This window comes from Phocoena sinus, chromosome 12, assembly GCF_008692025.1.
Source record: "Phocoena sinus isolate mPhoSin1 chromosome 12, mPhoSin1.pri, whole genome shotgun sequence".
Lineage (NCBI taxonomy): Eukaryota > Metazoa > Chordata > Mammalia > Artiodactyla > Phocoenidae > Phocoena > Phocoena sinus.
Genome location: NC_045774.1, coordinates 15,924,174 through 15,948,140, shown reverse-complemented (window position 1 = coordinate 15,948,140; position 23,967 = coordinate 15,924,174). Strand labels below are relative to the sequence as shown.

Here is a 23,967-nt window from a genome sequence, read left to right as displayed (position 1 = left end):
AGAAAACAGATAACATGAAATTGTGAGGGGTTTTGTTTGTTTATTCTCAGCCTAGGAAGGAAGATCTGGTATAATATTAGCGTGGTCATCTAAGGTTTTGTCCACCACGACCAGGAATGTAAATCTTTTTCACTATCTATATAATAAACATAACTCTGTCCTCATGCATATAACTACACAATTTCTTAAATGAGGTAAGATGGAAATAGTAAGTGAAACAAAGTCTGAAGTCTAAAAAGCTGTTGAATTCAACCTAAACACTCAAGCAGAACTTGTTGAATTACATTTCTTCTACTGATACTCAGATGAGTGGCAGTGGAGGAAGGAAAAAGAAACTCAAAGAAGCGAAGAACTTAATCTAAAGACTGGGTCATTAAACTCAGGGTATTTGATATAGTTAATAGATTGGAGGTAATCTCAGTTCCATATCTACTTATGATTTTCACCTTTTCTCATTTTTGTTCTAATACTGCATTTACTATAACTAAGCCTGATTTAAAAACCATAATAATTTCACATTCCTATAGCAGATCAGTAATGCAGATCCCGTAACATGAGCATGTCCATAAGCTAACAGAGACAGCCTTTCATCCAGAGAAAAGGAGTCAAAGAGAAACGCAAGTTATTCATGTTAGTATTGAATAAAAATTTTCTACCTTCAAGAGCACAGGAATCACACTCTGGGCACAAAAGCATCCTGCCTAGCGATTCTACACGCTGTAGTTACAACTCACTTTCTCCCCTTCTAGAGGTAAAGAATCATTAGAGTTAGCTCAAGCACTCACCATTTCGAACAGAAGACGAACAAGCTTCTCAGACTCTCCTCTGTATTTGGAAGTCAGAGTTGATGAAGAGACATTGAAGAACGTTGTCTTGCATTCAGTAGCTACTGCTTTAGCAAGGAGGGTCTTTCCTGTGCCAGGTGGGCCAACCATCAACACTCCCTGTTGGGAATATAATAGCATCAGCAAAGGATTTATGTGCCATTGTTCTAATTCACAAGAAGTCCATTACTAAGGATCAATTTTCAACCAACTTACACATAATATTAAGACAAGTAAAAGACAAAGATAAACAGAAGGATACTTTATCACAAATTTACTTTTTCCATTACAAAAGTAGGGTAACTACACATTATTAAAAAATTGGAACTAAGAGATGAGAAATAATATAATCAATATTAGAGTACTGATATAATATCATACTCTAACACAGGTACCATTAGTATCTGGATATATTTCCTGCTAGTCTTTTTGCTCAAATTAGTTTTTTTTTTTTACATAGCTGTATGTCCATAATTTTGTATCTTGCTTATCACTTAACCTTTCAAGAATTTTAAAAAATAAGTACAGAGTTAGCCATTAGCACATTTCCCAAATCCAAGAGTTTTTTGGACAGTCTCTTTTCATATCAGCACATGACTTTTAAAAAGTACTCATTAGATACAGATATATCTTATTAGTTTCTTAAGAACAATTCCAAGAAATACAGATGTAAGTTCTGCAACACAACACGTAAAATGGAGCATTTTTGCATTAGGTGACCTGTTCATATTTGCAAATGTAAGCTCATTATAAATCTGCTATGTGTCCAACTTTCCAAATATCACATTGTACCTATTCCTTTTTTTTTAGTAAATTTATTTATTCATTCATTCATTTATTTATGCTGTGTTGGGTCTTCGTTGCTGCGTGCGGGCTCTCTAGTTGCAGTGAGCAGGGGCTACTCTTCGTTGCAGTGCGCGTGCTTCTCATTTGTGGTGGCTTCTCTTGTTGCAGAGCACGGGCTCTAGGTGCACAGGCTTCCGTAGTTGTGGCACATGGGCTTAGCTGCTCTGCAGCATGTGGGACCTTCCTGGACCAGGGCTCGAACCCGTGTCCCCTGCATTGGCAGGCAAAGTCTTGACCGCTGTGCCACCAGTGAAGTCCTGTACCTATTTCTTATTCTGGAAACCATGCAGTAGCTCTTGGTCTAAACAAAGTTCTGAATAACACAACATAGTGTAAAATAATTTTCTTTACCTGCTCTACTTTCTCCTCCCACTTCCCCCAACACAGATAAATATTGGCTTTCTATAGCAATGCACCTGCCTTTTGCTCTGACAATGCCGTTACAGTAATACACTTACTTTCCATGGTCTCCTAATGCCTTTGAAGAATTCTGGCATCCACATTGGTAACACCACAGCTTCCTTAAGCAACTTTTTAGCTTCTACTAAATCAGCAATATCATCCCTGAAAGAGAAGATATTTCATCAACAACCTTGTAGTTGTTGATAAACTAACTACAACCACCTAACTCTATGTAGTCATTCTTGAGAATCACTGAAAGCACATGATTTTACGTTGCTGACAGAATGCTAAGCTTCTTCCTAGGCACTAGTGAACTAACACAGTGACGAGGCCTCTGCCACAGCAACCAGTATACAGAAAGAGCACAATCTGAATCTTCGATTCTTTTTTAAGTTTTTAAAATATTTATTTATTTATTTGGCCGCATCAGGTCTTAGTTGCAGCACGTGGGATCTTCGTTGCCGTGTGGGGAATCTTCAGTTGTAGTGTGTGGGATCCGGTTCCCTGACCAGGGATTGAACTCGAGCCCCCTGCATTGGGAGCGCAGGGTCTTACCCACTGGACCACCAGGGAAGTCCCTGAATCTTCAATTCTTGGGAGTAATGATTTTCAGCTTGGTGAATGAGAACACAGGTCTACAGGCCTACAATTTAAGTATTATTATGCCATTTCATTTTAAACTTCTCTTAAAATGCTCATTCCATAAATTCCATGATTTAGAAATAATGAGTCCATTAAAAAAACCCATAAAGAATAAAAAGGGCATAAAGCAGATACAGGTTGCAAAACTGCTGTTTTGCCCCCAACCCTATCAAGAGATAGACACCAAGATTAAAGAGTATCATAGAAAAAAAATTAAAAATAAAAAAAAATAAATAAAGAGTATCATAGAGATTTCTGTGAAGTCATCTCCAACCACTAGAACACTACTACTACTACAACAACCGGTACACATGGCATGATAATATATTATGATATATGACATGATAATATATTATGATATATGACGTGATAATATATTATGATATATGACGTGATAATATATTATGATATATGACATAATAATATATTATGATATATGACATGATAATATATTTTAAAATATCCCTCAAAACTATACCGAAAAATAATTAAAAGTTTTAACAAAAAACGTATAACAGAATGTACCTAACTTTGTGGGAAAGGGAGATTTATAACTCACTGTGATAAATTACAGTTCTTTGATTAGATATAGTATTTATTTTTTTAATTGTAGTTGATTTACACTTTTGTATTAGTTTCAGGTGTACAGCAGGGTGATTCAGTTATACATACAAGTACATCTATTTTTTTTTCAGTCTTTTCCCTTACGTTATTCCAAAGGGATCCTTTTCCCTTTAGGTTATTACAAAATATTAAGTATAGTTCCCTATGCTATATAGGTCCTTGTTGGTTATCTATTTTATATATAGCAGTGTGTGTACGTTAATCCCAACCTCCTAACTTACCCCTTAGATATAACAGTAATAAAGTTGAGAACCACTGCTCTAATAGGATATAAAAGCAACATATATTGTATAAACCTAAGATAACAAGCAATACACACGCATAAGAATGACTGCCATTTTACCACTGGAGAATGTCCCCAAAAGATGTAATTTCTGTTATCTTGTTCCCATTCTGTATGTAGAATTTTTAATTTGATAAGAACTTTATTATTATTTATTTCATTAAATTAAAAAATCTCAGACAAAAACTGGTACAGCCTGAACCAAAGTCAAGTTTTTCATTATGTGTCATGCTCACATTATATGTGCTCAGGTTCTATCCTCAAGGACTGATCTTCAGTACATGCCCACATTTGTTCCATTTTCTGTTCCAAAAAGCAACATCCAATTATTTTGTTGTGATATAACTTACCATCGAACATTGGGATTCTGAGAAATTATATCTCTTTCCAAAGCTTCTACTAAGTCCTTATCGTATCCAGTACTATCAAATTTATTTGTCTCTGGTTCTGTAACTGCAGCAGGTGATTTGTTCTACACAAACAGAGAGAAAAAACAAGAGCTTTTGATTGACTCAAAAATTATATTTTGTTTCTATGAGTCAGAAACAAAGATTGGACTTAAGTGACATTTTTTAAAAAGCTAATGTAATAGTACCAAGTAATAAGGACAGAATCAAAGACTACAAGTCATCCTTCAACATCAGAGTTTCATACTGAATTTTTATTTTTACATAAAAAGTATGACAACGGTATTAAAGAAAAATAAAAATATTATGCATATGAACTGACAATAGTAAAAATTAATATTGAGATAAACTGTAGTCCCTAGTGAATATTAGATATGTATGGCATTTATCTCAAAGCTTTAGAAGAGATAAGGTTATAGACAGATGGTTTATTTAGCTAAGATTATGGGTCAATCTTTAACACGTACTCAGTCCCCACTGATGCTCCCCAAACATCCCTTTTCACTATTCCCACATCCCTCCAAAAGACACCTCAGTCCTTCGGAGAGATTTTCCCTCCCCCACTCTGTGAGGACAGTCATTAGGGCCGCAAGATGCACACTAAAGCACTCCAAGGCACAACAGTGAACTCACAGGGCACTGCAGGATTTTTCAGATTTTTGAGGGAAATACAAAAACACCTGTTTGAACATTGGGTGAACTACCGGCTCGAGGTAGTTCAGTTTCTCCATTAAGACTGCTGCATTCCTTTCAATAATCCCATATTTTTTGTGAGGCTGGATTTTTGGCAGTTGCTGTGAAAAAACATATACCGGGAAAAATCAATGTGGAAGAGGAATGACAGTGGAATGTCCACTATGACTCCGAGGTCTGAGAAACTGTACAGTGTCCAAAAGGTGTTGTTGGGACATGAGTTGTTTTAACCAAATTTCAAATGGATGGGTATTCTTTTTGTCCTAGAGGTGCTATGAAAAAACTGCTGAGACAGTCATGAATTTTATAAGCCAAGAAAATTTATGAAACTTTATATTGGTGTAAATAATCATTTACTTGGTCTTGTACTAGGATTGTTACCCCATCTCCAAAATCCATAACATTTTTTTGCCCATAACATGATGATTTCTTTGTCACTGGTGCTGTCTAAAGTCAGTACTAATGTCTAGACTTAACCAATATTTACGATATTCAAAGTCTTACACTAGATGACCAAATAAGTGCCTGTCTCACAATTTACATATTTAGTATCCAATAGGAACATTAAAGATTCAAGGGAGGTGTTGTATAACATTTAAAAGAGGAGGTTATCTTTTCTTCTAAGTATTTATGAAGTTGTTATTCATTCACAGATACTAATCTGTTCTGTACGAGCAGCTGCGGGGGATAGAAAGAAGACACTGTTCCTGACTATTAGAAACTTAAACTGCAAGCCCAGGGAAACACAAATATAAGGCACTTTACATCAACAGTTCTCACCTTATTTTCTCCCAAAGAACACAGTGCTGAGGGAATGTTTGCAGACAAAGCAAAACAAATTTCAGACAGGCAGAAAGGAGAAACAATTCTATAACAGGTTGGCCAAGGGGAGCTATGGAATTTCAAATTTTGACATTTCTAAGGGAAAATACTAACAACTACCAGGAGGTAAAAGAAAGCAGCAGAGGCTAAAAAGAATGTAGACTCCTTCTTGGTGCTCAAAATAAATTTGACATAAATTTGACAACTTCGACAAAATGGATCACTATTTGAAAAACACAAACTACTACAACTCAACTATTATGAAAAAGATCATTTAGACAGCCCTTCAACTTCTAGGGAAATTGAATTCATAATTTAAAAACTTCCAAAAAAGATATCCAAGCCCAGATGGTTTCATTGGAAAATTTTATCAAACATTTAAACAAGAACTACCAATTCTACACAATCTCTTCCAGAAGACAGAATGAACATTTTCCAATTCATTTTATGAAGCTACTATTACTGTGATACCAAAATCAAAGAGAATTAAAAAACAAAACAAAAAAATTATAGACCAATATCCCTCATAAATATAAATGCAAAAATCCTTAACAAAATATTACCATATAGAATTCAGTAAGATATAAAGAGAATTATATACCATGACCAAGTGAGGTTTATTCCAAGGATGCAAGGCTAGTTCAAAATTCAAACAATAAATAAATCAATATAATCCACATATTAACAGGCAAAGAAGGAAAACTACACGATCATGCAACAGATGCCAAAAAGCACATGACAAAACTCAACATCCATTCGGGGTAAAGAGGAATTTCTTCAACTTGGTAAGAAGCACACACAAAAATTCTACAGCGGGCTTCCCTGGTGGCGCTGTGGTTGAGAGTCCGCCTGCTGATGCAGGGCACGCGGGTTCGTGCCCCGGTCCGGGAAGATCCCACATGCCGCGGAGCGGCTGGGCCTGTGAGCCATGGCCGCTGAGCCTGCGCGTCTGGAGCCTGTGCTCCGCAACGGGAGAGGCCACAGCAGTGAGAGGTCCGCGTACCAAAAAAAAAAAAAAAAAAAAATTCTACAGCTAACATTATATTTAATGATGAAACACTGAACGCTCTCCCCACTAAGATCAGGATGTCCACTTTCATCACACTTATTCAACATAGTGCTAGAAGTTGTAGCCAGTGTAACAGAGCAAGAAAAGGACATATACACATACAAATCCAAAAGGAAGAAATAAAACTGTTCTATTTCAGATGGCATGATGTTTACCCAGAGAATTCCAAGGAATCTATAAAAATTCTCCTAGAATTAATAAATGACTTCAGCAAGGTGGCAGGATACTAAATATACGTAAAAAGTCAATTTTATCATTAGGGAAATGCAAATCAAAACCTCAGTGAGATACTAGTTCACACCATTTGGATGGCTATTACAAAACTATTACCAAACTAGAACAAACTAACTAACTAACTAAAAAAACCACACACAGAAAATAACAAGTGTTGGCAGGGACTTTCCTCGTGGGTTAAGAGTCTGCCTGCCAATGCAGGAGACACAGATTCAATCCCTGGTCTGGGAAGATCCCACATGCCATGGGGCAACTGAGCCTGCACTCTAGAGCCCACGAGCCACAAATACTGAGCCCACGTGCCACAACTACTGAAGCCCACGCGCCTAGAGCCCATGCTCTGCAACGAGAGAAGCCACTGCAATGAGAAGCCCGCACACCACAACAAAGAGTAACCCCTGCTCACTGCAACTAGAGAAAGCCCGCGCACAGGAACGAAGGCCCAACGTAGCCATAAATTAATTAATTAATTAATTTTTTTAAAAAAGAAAATAACAAGTGTTGGCAAAGATGTGGAGAAATTGGAACACTGTGCACTGTTAGTAGAAATGTGAAATGATGCAGCCACTGTGGAAACGTTTGGTGATTCCTCAAAAAACTAAAAACAGAATTATACACGAATACTTCTGTATATGAATATATATATATATCTCCAAAAGACTTGAAAGCAGGGTCTTGAAGAGACATTTATATACCCATGACATAGAAGCATTATTTACAATAGCCAAAAGGCGGAAGCAACCAGTGTCCTTTGATGGATGACTGGATAAACAAAATATGGTATATACATGCAATGGAATATTAGCCTTAAAAAGGAATGAAATTCTGACACATGCTATCAAATGGATGAACCCTGAAGACATTATGCTAAGTAGGAAAAGCCAGTCACAAAAGAACAAATACTGTATGATTCCACTCATGTGAGGTACTTAGAGGAATCAAACTCATAGAGACAGAAAGTAGAATAGTGGTTGCCAGGGGCTGTGGGCAGGGGGAAGGAACAGGAAATGCAATATTATGATTTATAACAAGAAATACATACTTAGTTTTAGTCCTATTCCTGGCATATAACTCTAAAACCCTTATGATTTCCTAACTGATAAGAACAATGGAAGCATCTTTTGTTATAATATGCAGTTTTTGTTCCCAGCTCCTGAAATAGATCCAGAGCAGTAAAGGTGAAAGAGGTGTTTTTTGATACTCATAACAAGCCCCTGAGTTTACGTTAATGAGGTGATTTTTGGAAAGCCCCTAGTTAATCACAGGATGGGGACTGTTGTCAGGGGAACCAAACCTGTGATTAGAGGGTTGGAACTTACAGTGCTACCACACAACCTCTGGGGAGAAAGAGAGGTTGGAGGTTCAATGAATCACCAATGGCCAATGATTTAATCCATCATACCCACGTAATGAAGCCTCCATAAAACCCCAAAAGGATAGGGTATGGTGAACGTGTGGAGGTGCTAGGAGGGTGGCGTATCTGGAGAAGGCATGGAAGCTCTGCGTCCCTTCCCACGTACCTTGCCCTGGGCTTCTCTTCCATCTAGCTGTTGCTGAATTGCATCCTTTGTAATAAACTGGTAAATCTAGTAAGAAAAATGTTTTCCTGAGTTCTGTGAGCTGCTCTAGCAAATTATCAAGCCCAAGGGGGTTGTTTTGGTAACCTCTGATTTATACCAGTTGGTCAGAAGCACAGGTGACAAGCTGGACTTGCAACTGGCATGTGATGTGGAGGCACCCTGTGCAACTGAACTCTTAACCTGTGGATCTGATGCCAGTTGAGTTAGACTGCAGGACACACAACTGGTGTCAAAGAATTGCTTGATGTGGAAAAAATATCCTACACATTTGGAGTACAGAAGTGTTTTGTAAGTAGCAAGCAGAAATAAAAATAGAGTTTTCCTTATCAGGGAGTTATTGGTTAATGGGCACAGAGTTTCAGTTTTGCAAAATTAAAAACGTTCTGTGGATGTATGGTGGTGATAGTTCCACAGCAACGTGAATGTACTCAACTGCACTTTAAGAACTGCATACTTAGGGCTTCCCTGGAGGCGCAGTGGTTGAGAGTCCACCTGCCGATGCAGGGGACATGGGTTCGTGCCCCGGTCCGGGAAGATCCCACGTGCTGCGGAGCGGCTGGGCCCGTGAGCCATGGCTGCTGAGCCTGCGAGTCCAGAGCCTGTGCTCAGCAATGGGAGAGGCCACAACAGTGAGACGCCCGCATACCACAAAAAAAAAAAAAAAAGAAAAGAAATGCATACTTAAAAATGGTAAATTTTACGTTCTACATATTTAAACCGCACTTTAAAAGAATTTTTTTCTTTTTTTTTTTTTTTGCGGTATGCGGGCCTCTTACTGTTGTGGCCTTTCCCGTTGCGCAGCGCTCCAGACGCGCAGGCTCAGCGGCCATGGCTCACGGGCCCAGCCGCTCCATGGCATGTGGGATCTTCCCAGACCGGGGCACGAACCCACGTCCCCTGCATCGGCAGGCGGACTCTCAACCACAGCGCCACCAGGGAAGCCCTAAAAGAATTTTTAAAGTCACTTGTATTTCTATATACTAGCAATAAATATGTGGATACTGAAATACAATATCACTGATACAATCACTTAGAAAAGTGAAATACGTACGTTTAAAATCTAACAAAATATATGCAAGACCTGCATGCTGAAAACTACACAATGCTGATGAAAGAAATCAAAGATCTAAAGGAGATAACATGTTCATGGATTGGAAGACTCAATGTAACAAAGATCTTAATTTCCCCCAAACTGATACATAGGTTTAACATAATTCCTATCAAAATATCAGCAAGATTCTTTGTAGATGTAGAAAAGCTGATTCCAAAATTTACATGAAAAAAAGGAACTAGAATAGCTAAAATAACTTTGAAAAGGAAGAATAAAATGGGATGAATTAGTCTACTCAATTTCAAGCTTACTATGTACATAATGCAGTATATAACTATAGTAACCAAGACTGTGTGGAGTATTGGTTGAGAGACAGATACATGTATCAATGAAATGTAATAGAGAGCCCATAGACAGACCCACACAAATATGCCCAAATAATTTTTGACCAAGGTGTAAAAAATTTATTTTATTGAAGTATATTTACAATGTTGTATTAATTTCTGCTGTACAGTACAGTGACTCAGTTATATATATATACATATATATTCTTTTTCATATATTTTCCATATAGTTTATCACAGGATATTGAATGTAGTTCTCTGTGCTATAACAAATCCTTTTCAACAAAAGGTGCTGGAGCAATTGAACACGTATAGGCAAAAAATGAACCTTGACCTAAGTCTCACACGTTACACAAAAATCAACTCAAAATAGATCATGGACTTAGATGTAAAACATAAAATTATAAAACTTTTAAGAAAAAAATTTTGGGATCTAGGGCTAGGCAAAGAATTACAAACTTGACACCAAAAGCATAATTTATAAAAAGGAAATGTTGGACTTTACCAAAATTAAAATCTTTTGCCTTGTGAAAGATCCTGCTAAAACAATGAAAAGACAAGCTACACACTTAAAGAAACTATCTGCAAAATACATAACTGACAAAGGACTAGTCTCTAGACTATATAAAGAGCTCTCAAAACTCAAGACTAAAAAAAAAACTCATTTGCATAACGGGCAATAGACTTAAGAGAGACATTTCACTGAAGACACTTGTTTCTGTGCTCTTATTTCCTTTTCTTTAGTCATTTGTACAGCTACTATTTAGAGGAATAGACCAACTCAACATAGAAAGACTGTTAGGATACATTGATAATCGAAAAGAACAGGCTACTTTATGATTCCGGTTACGGTAAAAAAAAAAAGAAAAATCACGCAATAGAAAAGCATTAAAAGCATATACCATGAGATTAACAGAACTCTGGGTGGGTAAGAATGTGAGTCTGAGTTTTCTTTTTTCACTTGCTCTATTTTCTGATTTTCTAAGTGAATAGGTAACAAAAGGTTTTAAATAGGAAAAAAAAATTATTCATTCTTTATGACTTAATGGCTTTATCTCTTCCATGAAGCTTTCTCCTTCTAAGAATTCTGCTATTTTTAGTCACTAGCTACCACCAGTTTAGCGTCTAATTGTTCTATAATTGTTTGAAATATATTATTCTGATCTCCTCAAGTGTAAGTTTCTCAACATTGGGCATATATTACCAACAAAGACACACTGGCTGATTTGGGAAGAAAATCTGTTCTATACACTTACTCTTTGGCTGTCAAGTCCTGAGGATTTTAGCACGTAAGTCATGTCTACACTCAGCAAAGACACAGATATCTCCTCTTTTTTTTTTGCAGTACGCAGGCCTCTCACTGTTCTGGCCTCTCCCGTTGCGAAGCACAGGCTCCGGACGCACAGGCTCAGCGGCCATGGCTCACAGGCCTAGCCGCTCCGCGGCACGTGGGATCTTCCCGGACCGGGGCACGAACATGTGTCCCCTGCATCGGCAGGCGGACTCTCAACCACTGCGCCACCAGGGAAGCCCCTAAGATCTCCTCTTAATGTAGCTGATTTTATGTTTATTTATTATACTTTGTCCTCTTGCCCTATTCTTGAAACAGTAGAGAATCAAAGGGTGATGGAAACACTATTTGTTTTAAACTGAAGGCTAAAATACTTCCATTGGTAAATAAGAACGTTTTTTCAAAGTGAGCCTCCTTCTGGGGAAGATAGAAAAAAAAGTTATCTTGGGGCTTCCCTGGCGGCGCAGTGGTTAAGAATCCGCCTGCCAATGCTGGGGACATGGGTTCGAGCCCTGGGCCGGGAAGATCCCACATGCCGCGGAGCAACTAAGCCCATGCACCACAACTACTGAGCCTGTGCTCTAGAGCCCACGAGCCACAACTATTGAGCCCGTGTGCCTAGAGCCCATGCTCCACAACAAGAGAAGCCACCGCAATGAGGAAGCCCGCGCACCACAACGAAGAGCAGCCCCTGCTCAACGCACCTAGAGAAAGCCCGCGTACATCAACGAAGACCCAACGGGACCAAAAATAAATAAAATAAATTTTTTTAAAAAAGTTATTTTATTTATCCTACAAAAACTCTATAAGACAGGCGTTAAAGTAATTTTATATATGAGGGGATAAAATTTAGAAAGCCCAAGTAGCTTATGGTAATACATCCAGAAACAGCAGGGATGGTGCTTAAATACAAGTCTACATGATTCCAAAGCCCATACTCTTAATCACCATGCTATATTTTTGAAAAGCTTTATATCTTCCTGTTTTAACAAGCAAATCATATTAATTCAATTTAATTTATCTTGGACAACTAATTTGCTGATTATAGTACCTCAGGTTCTACACATCATTTCTCAGGGTATAAAAGTATAGATATAAAATGAAAAAGGTATAGGACATTGAGCTCTGCAAACCACAGATGGTTAAAAGGCTTACAACCGAAACCCTACATGATAGGTGAGGGCAACCTTGGTATTGATAATACTGCCTAAGGCCAGAGGCATTAGCCACCTTCCGCATACCCTTCCTTGTTTCAGGAACTACAATAGCACTGCTGTTGCTGAAAGTACAGAAATACGGGACTATGGAACGATGGTGAGAGGGACTCAAGGGAACTGACTATCCAGATGTACAAGGGCAAATGACCTCCAGAAATGGGGAAGATGGGGAATAAAGGTGATGACACAAAATCAAGAGCTAAATGCACATCTGTATCTATATCAACAAGGAAGATTATATTTAAAGGTGTGGCTTGGCTGGTTACTGGATGAGGTTCTCAAGCAGAATTACAAAGTTAGATTGCAAATTTAGGAAAAAGATCTTGAAGTACGGGCTGATATGATGGTTTTTTTGTTGTTTTTTTTTTTGCGGTACGCGGGCCTCTCACTGTTGTGGCCTCTCCCGTCGCGGAGCACAGGCTCCGGACGCGCAGGCTCAGCAGCCATGGCTCACGGGCCCAGCTGCTCCGCGGCATGTGGGATCTTCCTGGACCAGGGCACGAACCCGTGTCCCCTGCATCAGCAGGCGGACTCTCAACCACTGCGCCACCAGGGAAGCCCATGATATGATGTTCTGAAAAGGACTGAATGGGCAGCACTGGGGGCTTTACATTTGCTTAACCCAGTTTTCACTTTGCCCAGGTGGTGTGGAGGGGTCCTTTTGGTACAACAAGCCAAGAAGTGAGCCTGTACTTTACCATTTCATAGACTAGGTATGTGCCTGGGGCAAGGGACTGGGGAGGTGGAAGTAGAGAGGACAGAAACTAGGTTCTCAGAGTCCCATATATTTCTTACTGTAAGAGAGCACAGGCCCTCAAATAATAATTGGTAGTGAAATCTTGGTTTATAAATCTCATTCCTCACTAACAGGAACCAGGGTTTCCTGGAGAAGTGGGGTAAATACACGAGGAGCCTGGAACATCCTATTTTGCCAGAAAATGAGGAAATACTCAGAGAATGGTGAGTATGTGTCAAAAAGACTTAAGACCCAGCTTCAAGGGTCTCCCACTCCTCACATCTTGGGCAATTTAAGCATCAAAAAGATAGAAATAGATTTTAATTCACTGAATAAAATAAGAGTCCACCAGTCCATACTGATAAAATTAAATAAAGGGGAAGAGACAGAGTTTTTTCTTACAGTTCAATGTCAAGTAATTAATGTAGAAGAGAGAATAGCATTAGAAAATGATTTTTCAATTATCAGAGGAATAACTGCTTCAGGCAAGAATCACTGGATGCTAAAGCAAGTAACTGAAACTTTAATGAGAAATACAATATTTGTATCACCTCAAAGTATCTCCCCACAAACTACTATAAAGGGAAAAAGAGTAACTGTATAGTGGAGGGACTTGGCAGACACCACCCTAACCAAGTGATCCAGTTTATCACAAGTAATAGAACAAATAAACATCCTGTGCCTCCTTATATGATACACTGAGAAGAACAAACCTTCACTTCAGTGGTATTCCTGCCAAAAATGCACAACCTTAAATCTAATCATGAGGAAACATCAGGCAAATCCAAACCGAGGAAGATTCTACAAAGTAACTCTTAAGTCAGGCCAAAAAAGATAAAGGCAGAGGAAATGTTCACATTAAAAGAGACTAAAGAGGACTTCCCTGGTGGCACAGTGGTTAAGAATCCGCCTGCCAATGCAGGGGACACAGGTTCGAGCCCCAGTCCAGGAAGATCCCACATGCTGCTGAGCAACTAAGCCCGTGCGTCACGACTACTAAGCCTGCGCTCTAGAGCCCACGAGCCACAACTATTGAGCCCGCACGCCACAACTACCGAGCCTGCACCTAGAGCCCGTGCTCCACAACGAGAGAAGCCACCGCAATGAGAAGCCCACGCACTGCAACGAAGAGTAGCCCCTGCTCACTGCAACTAGAGAAAACCCTCATGCAACAACGAAGACCCAATGCAGCCAAAAATAAATAAAATAAATTAAAAAAATAAAATTAAAAAAAATAAAAGAGACTAAAGAAACGTGACAACCAAATGCAATGTATGCTTCTATATTGGGTCCTGGCACAGGGGGGGCAGGGGGAGCTATAAATGACATTATTGGGATAACTGGCAAAATTTTATAAAGGTCTGTATATTAGATAACAGTACTGTATCAATGCAAAATTTATCATTTTTGATCACTACATTGTTTTTATGTGAAACAATGTCCTAGTATTTAGGAAACTGGCTCTAAAACATCTAAGGGTAAAAGGGCATGATTTCATTTCTACAACTTACTCTCAATGCTTCAGGAAAAATAAAGTATATACAGAGAGTAAATGATAAAGCAAAAGGGACATAATATTAATAACTGGTAAAACTGGGTAAAGAATATATGGAAGTTCTTTTTTTTTCTTTTATTTATTTTTTTATACAGTAGGTTCTTATTAGTCATCCATTTTATACACATCAGTGTATACATGTCAATCCCAATCTCCCAGTTCACCACACTGGAAGTTCTTTATACCATTCTTGTAACTTGTTTGCAAGTCTGAAATTGTATCAAGATAGAAAGTTACAAAAAACAACCAAAATAGGGCTTCCCTGGTGGCGCAGTGGTTGGGAGTCCGCCTGCCGATGCAGGGGACACAGGTTCGTGCCCCGGTCCGGGAAGATCCCACATGCCGCAGAGTGGCTGCGCCCGTGAGCCATGGCCGCTGAGCCTGCGCGTCCGGAGCCTGTGCTCCGCAACGGGAGCGGCCACAACAGTGAGAGGCCCGCGTACCGCAAAAAAACAACAACAACAACAACAAAACAAACAAAAAAACCCCAAATTATTTGTTGAATAGTGAGTAGGAAAAGTCCTAGCCTAGGTGGAGTGTGACTATGGTTTTATTATAGTAGCAGATTTAATTACTAAAAATTATTAAAATTTGTACAGTCTTCATTTTTAAGGTTAATAAATAACTTTTTCATTTATGAAAACCAGTAACATTTACCTTTTCCTCTCTTCCTTTATTCTGTTCTTTCTTTTCCCGACAACGAACAGCTTTCCCTCTGTCATTGTGAACACTGTGTGCGGATGGACGGTGAACTCTGACAGTTGTACTTGGACGGTTACCCTGTGGTTTAGGGTCACTGTACTGAGACGACTGGCGTTTTCTAGGTCCTGGTGAGGGTCTAATCAAATACAAGATCATGAAAATCATACTCAACTCTTGGAGTTGGTCCATATATAGATGAACACACATAGTGTGTAAGTTAGTTTATGAACTAAAGAAGCAAAGGCATAACTGAACACAAGATAAAACAATAAACTTGAGGTCATTGAAATCTAAGGTCTAGCATTTAAACTGGGCATAGCTGTCTGTGGTGCACTATGGTTTTATGGTAGAAATAATAGAAGTCAAGTGATCCTCACCTCTCTTTTAAAAGGAAATAGCTATTGTATATCGGATTAGATGAAAAATTAGTCTGATTCTTGGAAACTGAAAAGAGAACAATAATCAGAGAAGGGAGTTTTATCGGAAGAGCAAGAACAAAGCACAGGTGTAGACTTCACACTTATGTACTGATATATGTGCAATTTGGTACCATTTTATTTAGAATGTATCACAGTTCTGTTTTAATTAATAAAATTTAATCATTTTCCCATTAAAAAAAACTGACATAAGCACTGGCTATGGACAGTTACAAGAACTCATGTATGGTGCTTTACCTCTATGTAGATCACTTCATCTTTATTTCTGTGGCAGGATTTAGACCTCTCAAATATTTATTAGGCTTCTACTACACTTCTAGACTTGGTTGGGGCCAGTAAAATAAGCAATAAAAAAAGGCAGGGGAGTCCTATCCTCAAATACCTCAAGTATAGTTAAGAAAGAAGATACATAAGACTAGGCAAGTATACTAGAAAGTGTGGAAGAGATCTAGTACTGTGGCAATGGGAGTGGCCTCTTGAAGACAAAGTAAATTGGACCTGGAAACACAGAAGTTGACCTAAACAAGATGGTACAATTGCAGACAAGAAAATCAGTGAAGAAAAGCAAAGAAAGCAAGATGAGCTTAATCTATGTAAAGGTTATAAAGTTACTAACTGTGAAGACAATGGTAAACATTAAAACATGATACTGAACAGATAAGGTGGTTCAGTAAGTAGATCTAAACACTGCCAGTTCAAGAGGCTTGGTTTTTAGCTGGCAGCCACTGAAAAGGTTTTAGAAAGATCAGTCTAATAATAAGATACACTGATGAAGGAAACACAAAAAGCAGGGAGATGTTATCAAGGCATGAGATGAGGGCCTAGCTCAAGGAGTAATGATAAAAATCTAAGAGACACTATGAAAAAAGATAGATGTGAAAGGTTGAGAATGAGAATTTGGGAGGATGATAAAGCCAAACCAATATATATGTGAAAGGAATGATGAGGGTTCAATTTTGGATTTAGAAACTTGGATAGCCAAGTAGGGATACTGCTTTAAAATATATATTTATTTTTCCTCTTAAGAAAAATAAAATAGACACTGAATTATAATAAAGTATAAAGAATTTGAAAAAGTCACCTTAACCCCACTATCCAGAGTTAACCACTTAACATACTAGTTTATTTTCTTACGGTTGCCTTTCATTTAAACAAAATTGGAACTGTTATATACACATATGCTCTTATTTTTCTCTACTCATTATATCATGAGGCATTGCCGGTATTCTTTCCTCTATCATCACCTCATAAATGACTTTTAATGGCTAGCTGGCAGTCAGTCACATAAAATGTGTCATACTTTATCCACTTCTTTTATTTTTTTGGCCGCATCTTGTGGTTTGCACAATCTTAGTTCCCTGACCAGGGATGGAACCCATGCTCCCTGCAGTGGAAGCATGGAGTCCTAACCACTGGACCGCCAGGGAAGTCCCTTTATCCACTTCTTACTGCTATTCATTTATCCGAAAAATAATTTACTGAACTATTACTACTGACAGGCACTACTCTGCATTTAAAGTAAAAAAATTTTTTAAATAACTTTAATAAAAGCCTTTACTCTCACAGGCTCACATTCAAGTGTGTGTGTGGGCAGAAGGGGTTTCAATGAAGAAATAAACAGTACATCAGATGATGCTAAATGCTATCTAAGAAAATAAAGAATGGTAGGGTCTATGGAATGATATAGGTAGGGTCATCAGAGATGGCCTTTCTGAGGTGACATTTAAGTAGAGACCTGAAAGAAGTGGGAGAACAAGCCATCAAACATCTGAGTTGAAGGAAAGGCAAGTGCAGAGAACTGAAGCATTTGTGTTTGACTTGTTCAAGAAGGCTGAGGGAGAGAACTGTAAGAACTTAGGTCACAGAGGTGGCAGGGAACGAGATCTCACAGGGTGGCACTGAGGGACATACAGAAAACTTTGTGTTTTATTCAGTGAGATGAGAAGATGTTTGAGGGACATCAGCTGACTTTTAAAAGACATTTTAAAAGAATCATACCAAAAAGTTTTATTCTATTTCTAATCTTTCCTCTAAGAGGCTTCAGTGAACTTCCTGTACAAACATATTTGTGCACAGCACTAGAATGCTGGATCAGTTAAATCTGTTCTTCAAATGGGATTAAAATTTAGGCAATGTCAAGGTTAGAATCACCACGGGAGCCGAAAGAATAAGCGCTCTTAAGCATGAGTACAAATTAAGACCAACAGAAAAATAAAGAGTTTTGAGGGATATTCAGTTGAGGAAGCAAGTAAAATAAATTACAGGAAGAAACAGAAAGATGCAGCAAATAAAGTCAAAGAGGAGAACTTTGTAGTTAATAGTAATCCAGGGCATTTAAAATCAGAGACAGAAAAAAATACTGAAGAAAAGCCAGAAGCAATAAGGAGGGACACTAGGGTTCATCATCATAGACTTTTCAAGATGAAAGACTCATTTAAGTCAACTTTCCATTACCCCTAAGAGAGAAGCCTCCTGCCTCAACATATTAGATTGTGGCAACCAAACAGTTCATTAAATTTGAAATCAACTGAATAATCACTGGGCACATCTATTCACTGGAAAGTTCTTACCAGTAATTGATAAAGGAGTCACAGGGCTGTTACAGACTGAATGTTTGTACCCCTCCAAAATTCATTATGTTGAATTCCTAAACCCCAATGTGATCATTTGAAGTAAGGAAGTAATTAAAGGTAAATAAGGGGCTTCCCTGGTGGCACAGTGGTTGAGAATCCGCCTGCCGATGCAGGGGACGCGGGTTCGTGCCCCCGTCCGGGAAGACCCCACATACCGCGGAGTGGCTGGTCCCGTGAGCCATGGCCGCTGAGCCTGCGCGTACGGAGCCTGTGCTCCGAAACGGGAGAGGCCATGACAGTGAGAGGGCCCGCGTACCGCAGAAAAAAAAAAAAAAAGGTAAATAAGATCAAAAGGGTGGGGCCGATCTCGGAATTAGTATCCTTATTAAGAGACACCAGAAAGCTTGCTGTTCCCTCTGCCATGTGAGGACACAGAGAAGAGGAAGTCACCTGCTCAGGAAGAGTCCTCACCAGGAACCAAATTGGCTGGCACCTTAGTCTTGGACTTTCTGGCCTTCAGAACTGTGAGAAATAAGTTCCTGTTGCTTAAGCCACCCAGTCTGTGGTATTTTGTTATGGCAGCCAGTGTAGACTAATACAAGGGCCAAATGATGATTCTCCAGAAGGAGGGAAAAAAAAGAAAGTAGGAGTAAGACATATTCATAGGTAAAATAAAATAAAAACACAACTTGACTCATCTATTATTAGTTCTACTTTTGAAATTAAGAAAAAGTAATCATAAATGTGGAAAAATATTCACTTTATTTATAACAACAAAAAAGGGGAGGACTTCCCTGGTGGCGCAGTGGTTAAGAATCCGCCTGCCGATGCAAGGGACACAAGTGTGATCTCTGGTCTGGGAAGATCCCACATGCTGCGGAGCAACTAGGCCTGTGCGCCACAACTACTGAGCCCGCGTGCCCTAGGGCCCGTTCTCCACAACAACAGAAACACTGCAATGAGAAGTCCACACACTGCAACGAGGAGTAGCCCCGCTCGCCGCAACTAGAGAAAGCCTGTGTGCAGCAATGAAGATCCAACGTGGCCAAAAATAAATAAAATTTTTTAAAAAAAGAGGAAACAATGAATAAGAGCATGATTAACTATGTAGGTTATATCCCTCAAAAGAGTAGCAAACAACCCTTTAAAAGTAGCAGAGAATAAGGTCTAAGATGGCTTATAAATTATCAACGTTTACAATATTAAGAGCAAATTACTTCACCTATCTAAGCTTAAGTGTCCTTATCAGAAATTGGGGCTACAAGTTTAGTACCTACCTTCTAGGACTGTTTTGAGAATTAAGTAATATATGTAATACATGTAAAGCAGTTAACACGGTATTTGGTAAGTGTATGATAATTGTTGTCTACTTTTAGGATTTTTTAAGGAAACAGGGTACAAGGTTCTATATTATGGATATAGCACAACTACAACTATGAAAATAAACAATGCATAAAAGACTAGAAGTTGCACTAGGATGACTCTATGATTTCCCCCCTACTTTTATGCATTTTCCTATTTTTCTTTAATGAGCCTATTGCTGTACTTTTAAAAAAAATTTTAGTGAATTCTAAAATAAAACAGAAAATATACATAAAAGTACTTAGAGTAAGGGTAAAATTTAGTAAATATTCAGAAGGTATCAGAGTCAATAATAGAACATTAGTACTTTTATCTGGAGCTGAAGAAAATCAAAGTGGCTAAGAAACAATCAATATCCATCAGTTAACTTTAAACTGGAGGGGGAACACTTTGGTATGGTACTTCTCGAAGTGTGATCCATTGACCACCTGTATCAGAATCACCTGAAGACTTCTGGGCTCCACCTGCTATTACACCAGATTCTCTGGGAGTGAAGCCCCAGAATCCACATTCTGAATGAGTATCCCAGGAGATCTTTATGTATGCTAGAGTTTGGGAATGACTGGTATGGCAGAGTGCCAGCTTTGTAATCAAACACATCTGGATTCGAATCCTAGCCCCACCAGTTACTACCTCTGTGATAATTGGAAAAAGTTACTTAACTTCCCTCTACCTCAGCCATCTTACCTGAAACACAGAAAAAATATGACTTATTTGGAAGGCTTATTGTAAGAAATAAATAAAATAACACATGTATCCTACATTAGTGCTCAGAACTCCGTGAGCACTCAATATCTAGCACCTATCATAAAATACAATTGAGAATTAACAGTTATAATGATAGAATCTTAAACACCTGAAAAACACCTGAGCAACGTTTTAATGCAAGGTTCTCAAACTGGTTAAGGGACAAAGAACCTGAAAGTCAGTGTTTTTTGTACAATGCTATTTTACACTAATGTATTTAAACCCACAATATAAACTAGGAAATCTATTATGTGAGTAAAATAGATAAATGACACTCACTTGCACACTCGTCAGTTAAAAAATATGCAGTGGAACTAAGCATAATTGGCTCTTTTGCATTTCAGTAAATATCAACTTTCACTAATTGTTCATTTGCTGGCACCAGGTAATAGGAAACTGGGGATAAAAATACCAAAGAAAAAAACCTATAATTGAGAACATTTTATCTTTTCTTTTTTTCTGTGAACTAAAAAGCCCATTTTTAAATTTTAGCAGCAGTATAGCTTGATAAATAGCAGTATTCTGTGATAGCTTTTTGAGAACCACTGTTTTAGTCTAATTCCCTCACTTTACATAACAAAAAGCTGAGCTCTAGAAAGGTTACATGATTTTCCCAGAGCTACAAATAATGATACAGACCTAGAGCCCAGATATTTCAATCTCCATCCCCATGTTCCTTCCATAAGGTAACAGTGCCTCCACTACTTCAAGCTCATTCACGAAAGCATATTTTTGGTCTATGTCTACCTAAATTTAACTTACTGAAATGAGGCAGAGTACATGATGCACAATTTAAGAGTTACAAAAGGTATTCAGTAAAAAGCCCTCTCCCATTCCCGTCTCTCAGTCCCCAGTTCTCTTCCTAGGTAGAACCAATGCTATCAGTTTTCCGTGCCAGTGTGTTTCTTAAAGGGTCTCCACTTACCTTCGTTCAACAGGCACAGGCAGGGACCAGACTTCTCCCTCGGACGCTGGAAGCTCATGCTGTGCAGCTTTTAATGGAGTGCTGTCTAGTTTAAAGCTTTCTAGTGTTTTCATGATATCCTTAACGTGTTTAGCTTCCACATTTATTTCCTGCCAAACCTGATTTCAAAGGAGAATATGGCGCTTTAAATTTCTATAACTAATAAATCACTGCCAAGATTAAGTTGGGCCATTTATTAAAGATGTCAGAAGCCTCCATTTTGACATCAGATATCCAGGAAACCATACCAAAATATTCTGTTGAAATTTTAATAATGGTTCATGAATTCTTTATTTCTATTTGCAAAATTAATTCTGATAAAATGAATTAAGTATCCTGGCTAATGAAGCCATCATGACTGACTTATGGTTCTTATTCAAAATGCATAACAAATTTAAAAGTTAGCTGTAACTTCAAAGTTTGGTAAAAACAATACTTTTGCAAGTTGCGCTTTGATGGTTCTTATGCTACTTAATTGACTTTAAAAATGTTGATCAGAATCCACTAATTTCATAACTCACTAATGGACTGCATCCCACAGTTTGAAAAATAAAGCTTCAGAGGATAAATGGCTCAATCCACACACAACCAATACATATTTTTTAAAAGCAGTCTTGACTCAATTTTAAAACTACATACACACACACACACATGAAACACTGAAATGAAGTTAGTCATATTTGGTTTTAAAACTAAATGATTTAAATATCCTTATAAAAAAGCTTAGACTTTTTAAGTAAAAGCTGCTGGCCTAAGAACAAAAGGTCTTAAAAGTCTTTCAGTGACAAATTTAAGACTCTTTATGAAATAAAGTGTTTTCCCCTTCTAATGTAAAATATGCAGAGGCAGACTTAAGGAAAGAGGTTAAGTTCAAAGAGGTAGAATATTTCTCTCTTTTAAAGAAATTTAGGACAAATATGGAATACTATGAAAAAAGCAGTTTAGTAGAATCTGAGGGATAATACTCTACCTAAAAGACCAGCACAAAAAGACTATTAATTTCTATAATATTTCTCTCCTGTGACATTGTTGAACCCTATTATAAATGCCATATTCAACTGGACCTGTTTATAGTTTCTACCTATAAACTTTTACTGGTCCTCAGTGACAGAAGTTCCTCAAGTGGGATGCAAGAATGGTCTGCTTTATGATGTTCTATAGAGAATATGGTACTTGAGAGATTCAGGTGTCATCTGCAGTTTCAATAATGGCTTAATAAAGTCAATTCTAAGTTTACCAGGTAAAAATGCGATCTAGAAAAAAATGTGAAAACCATTACTATTAGATTCCAAAAATTAGAATAACTGAGAACTCATCATACTGATGATGGCGAATATGGACTAATATAATAATCAAGTTTTAAGAAACATTATATACAAATCCATGTAATAAATTATACACTCTTAACGTAAAGCTGCAAAAGCACTACCTATTTACATCTGAGTATTTTAAACTATTAAAACAAACATCAGTCATGTTTCTTACCTGTTGCCATTTCTGCTGGAGGTATGTATCTTTGACTGAGTATAGATACTTGTTCATTTGATCAAGAACTCCCTGATAATAGACCATTGCAGAGTCATAATTTCCCAGCAATGCATATTCACGGGCCAATTTTACATTCTCACTAATCATAAGAAGACTCATGCTCAATTATAAGCTAAAAAAGAAAGAAACATTTAATATTATCTCTTAAAAATAAGTACTACAAAGAGTTTTTTAAAAGTATACTTTCCAAGGATCCCTGAAGACACTCACAATGTACTTTCCATCTCTATACATTTGTTCATGCTAATTTCCACTCCTTCAAAGAAATTTCTCAGGTTCTCACAGTCAAACCCTACCTATGTGTCAAAACCCCACTCAGGTGGCAATTCTCCCAGTATGTCAACCTTCTGAACTTCCCAGTTCAAAATAAGCCCTCCCCCTTCTAAAGTCCCCTGGCACTTTACTGGGGCCTTCATCTCAAGGCACTTGTGTACCTTGAATCTCTAAGTTCTTTTAGAGCAGGATTTACAGAGGAAAGGTCTGAGATGGTAACTTCAGTGCGTGACATACAAGTCTTATTGAACATCTGCAGAACAAATGTAGAATGTTAGATCATTTTTTGGAGGGCACTGTGACACAGCAGAAAACACACGTGTTTTGAGGTTAGAAGAATCTTGGTTGCAACTGTAATTCTGCCACCTTTGTCAAGCCCCTTAACTTTAATGAACCTTAGTTTTTAAATCTGTAATTGGGATAGTAACTATTTCCAAGAGTTGCACTAGAAGGAATAAATGGCTATTTAGAGTCCCTACCATAGTACTTGGCAAAGAGTAGGTCTTCAATAAATGCTAAATGCATCTTCCCTGAAACTTTCCATATACAAGAACTAAGCATAGTCTTTGTACTTAGGAGGATGTGCATATATGGATATGGGGTTTTTATAGGTGGATTTTTACCTACCCTCTAGACAGAAGCTAATTCCAATTACATAAAAATTGGCCCAGAAAACAAGGGGAAAACGAATCAACTTTTTATGAGGTGAGAATCACCTCAATTTCAAAACTAATTAACAGC

General features: G+C 38.0%; 1 protein-coding gene across 1 annotated transcript in view; it reads right to left on the bottom strand.

Annotated features, from left to right (window-relative positions):
• The window catches only part of KATNA1 (katanin catalytic subunit A1), a 36,158-nt gene that overhangs the window by 6,545 nt on the left and 5,646 nt on the right, over positions 1–23,967 (bottom strand). Inside the window, exons 2-7 of the mRNA XM_032651678.1 lie at positions 22,891–23,065; positions 21,367–21,524; positions 15,278–15,458; positions 3,972–4,093; positions 2,129–2,234; positions 786–944 (exon numbers count right to left, since the gene is read on the bottom strand). Coding sequence (XP_032507569.1) covers positions 786–944; positions 2,129–2,234; positions 3,972–4,093; positions 15,278–15,458; positions 21,367–21,524; positions 22,891–23,052 — 888 coding nt within the window. The 5' untranslated portion in view covers positions 23,053–23,065. The remainder of the gene's footprint in view (positions 1–785; positions 945–2,128; positions 2,235–3,971; positions 4,094–15,277; positions 15,459–21,366; positions 21,525–22,890; positions 23,066–23,967) is intronic.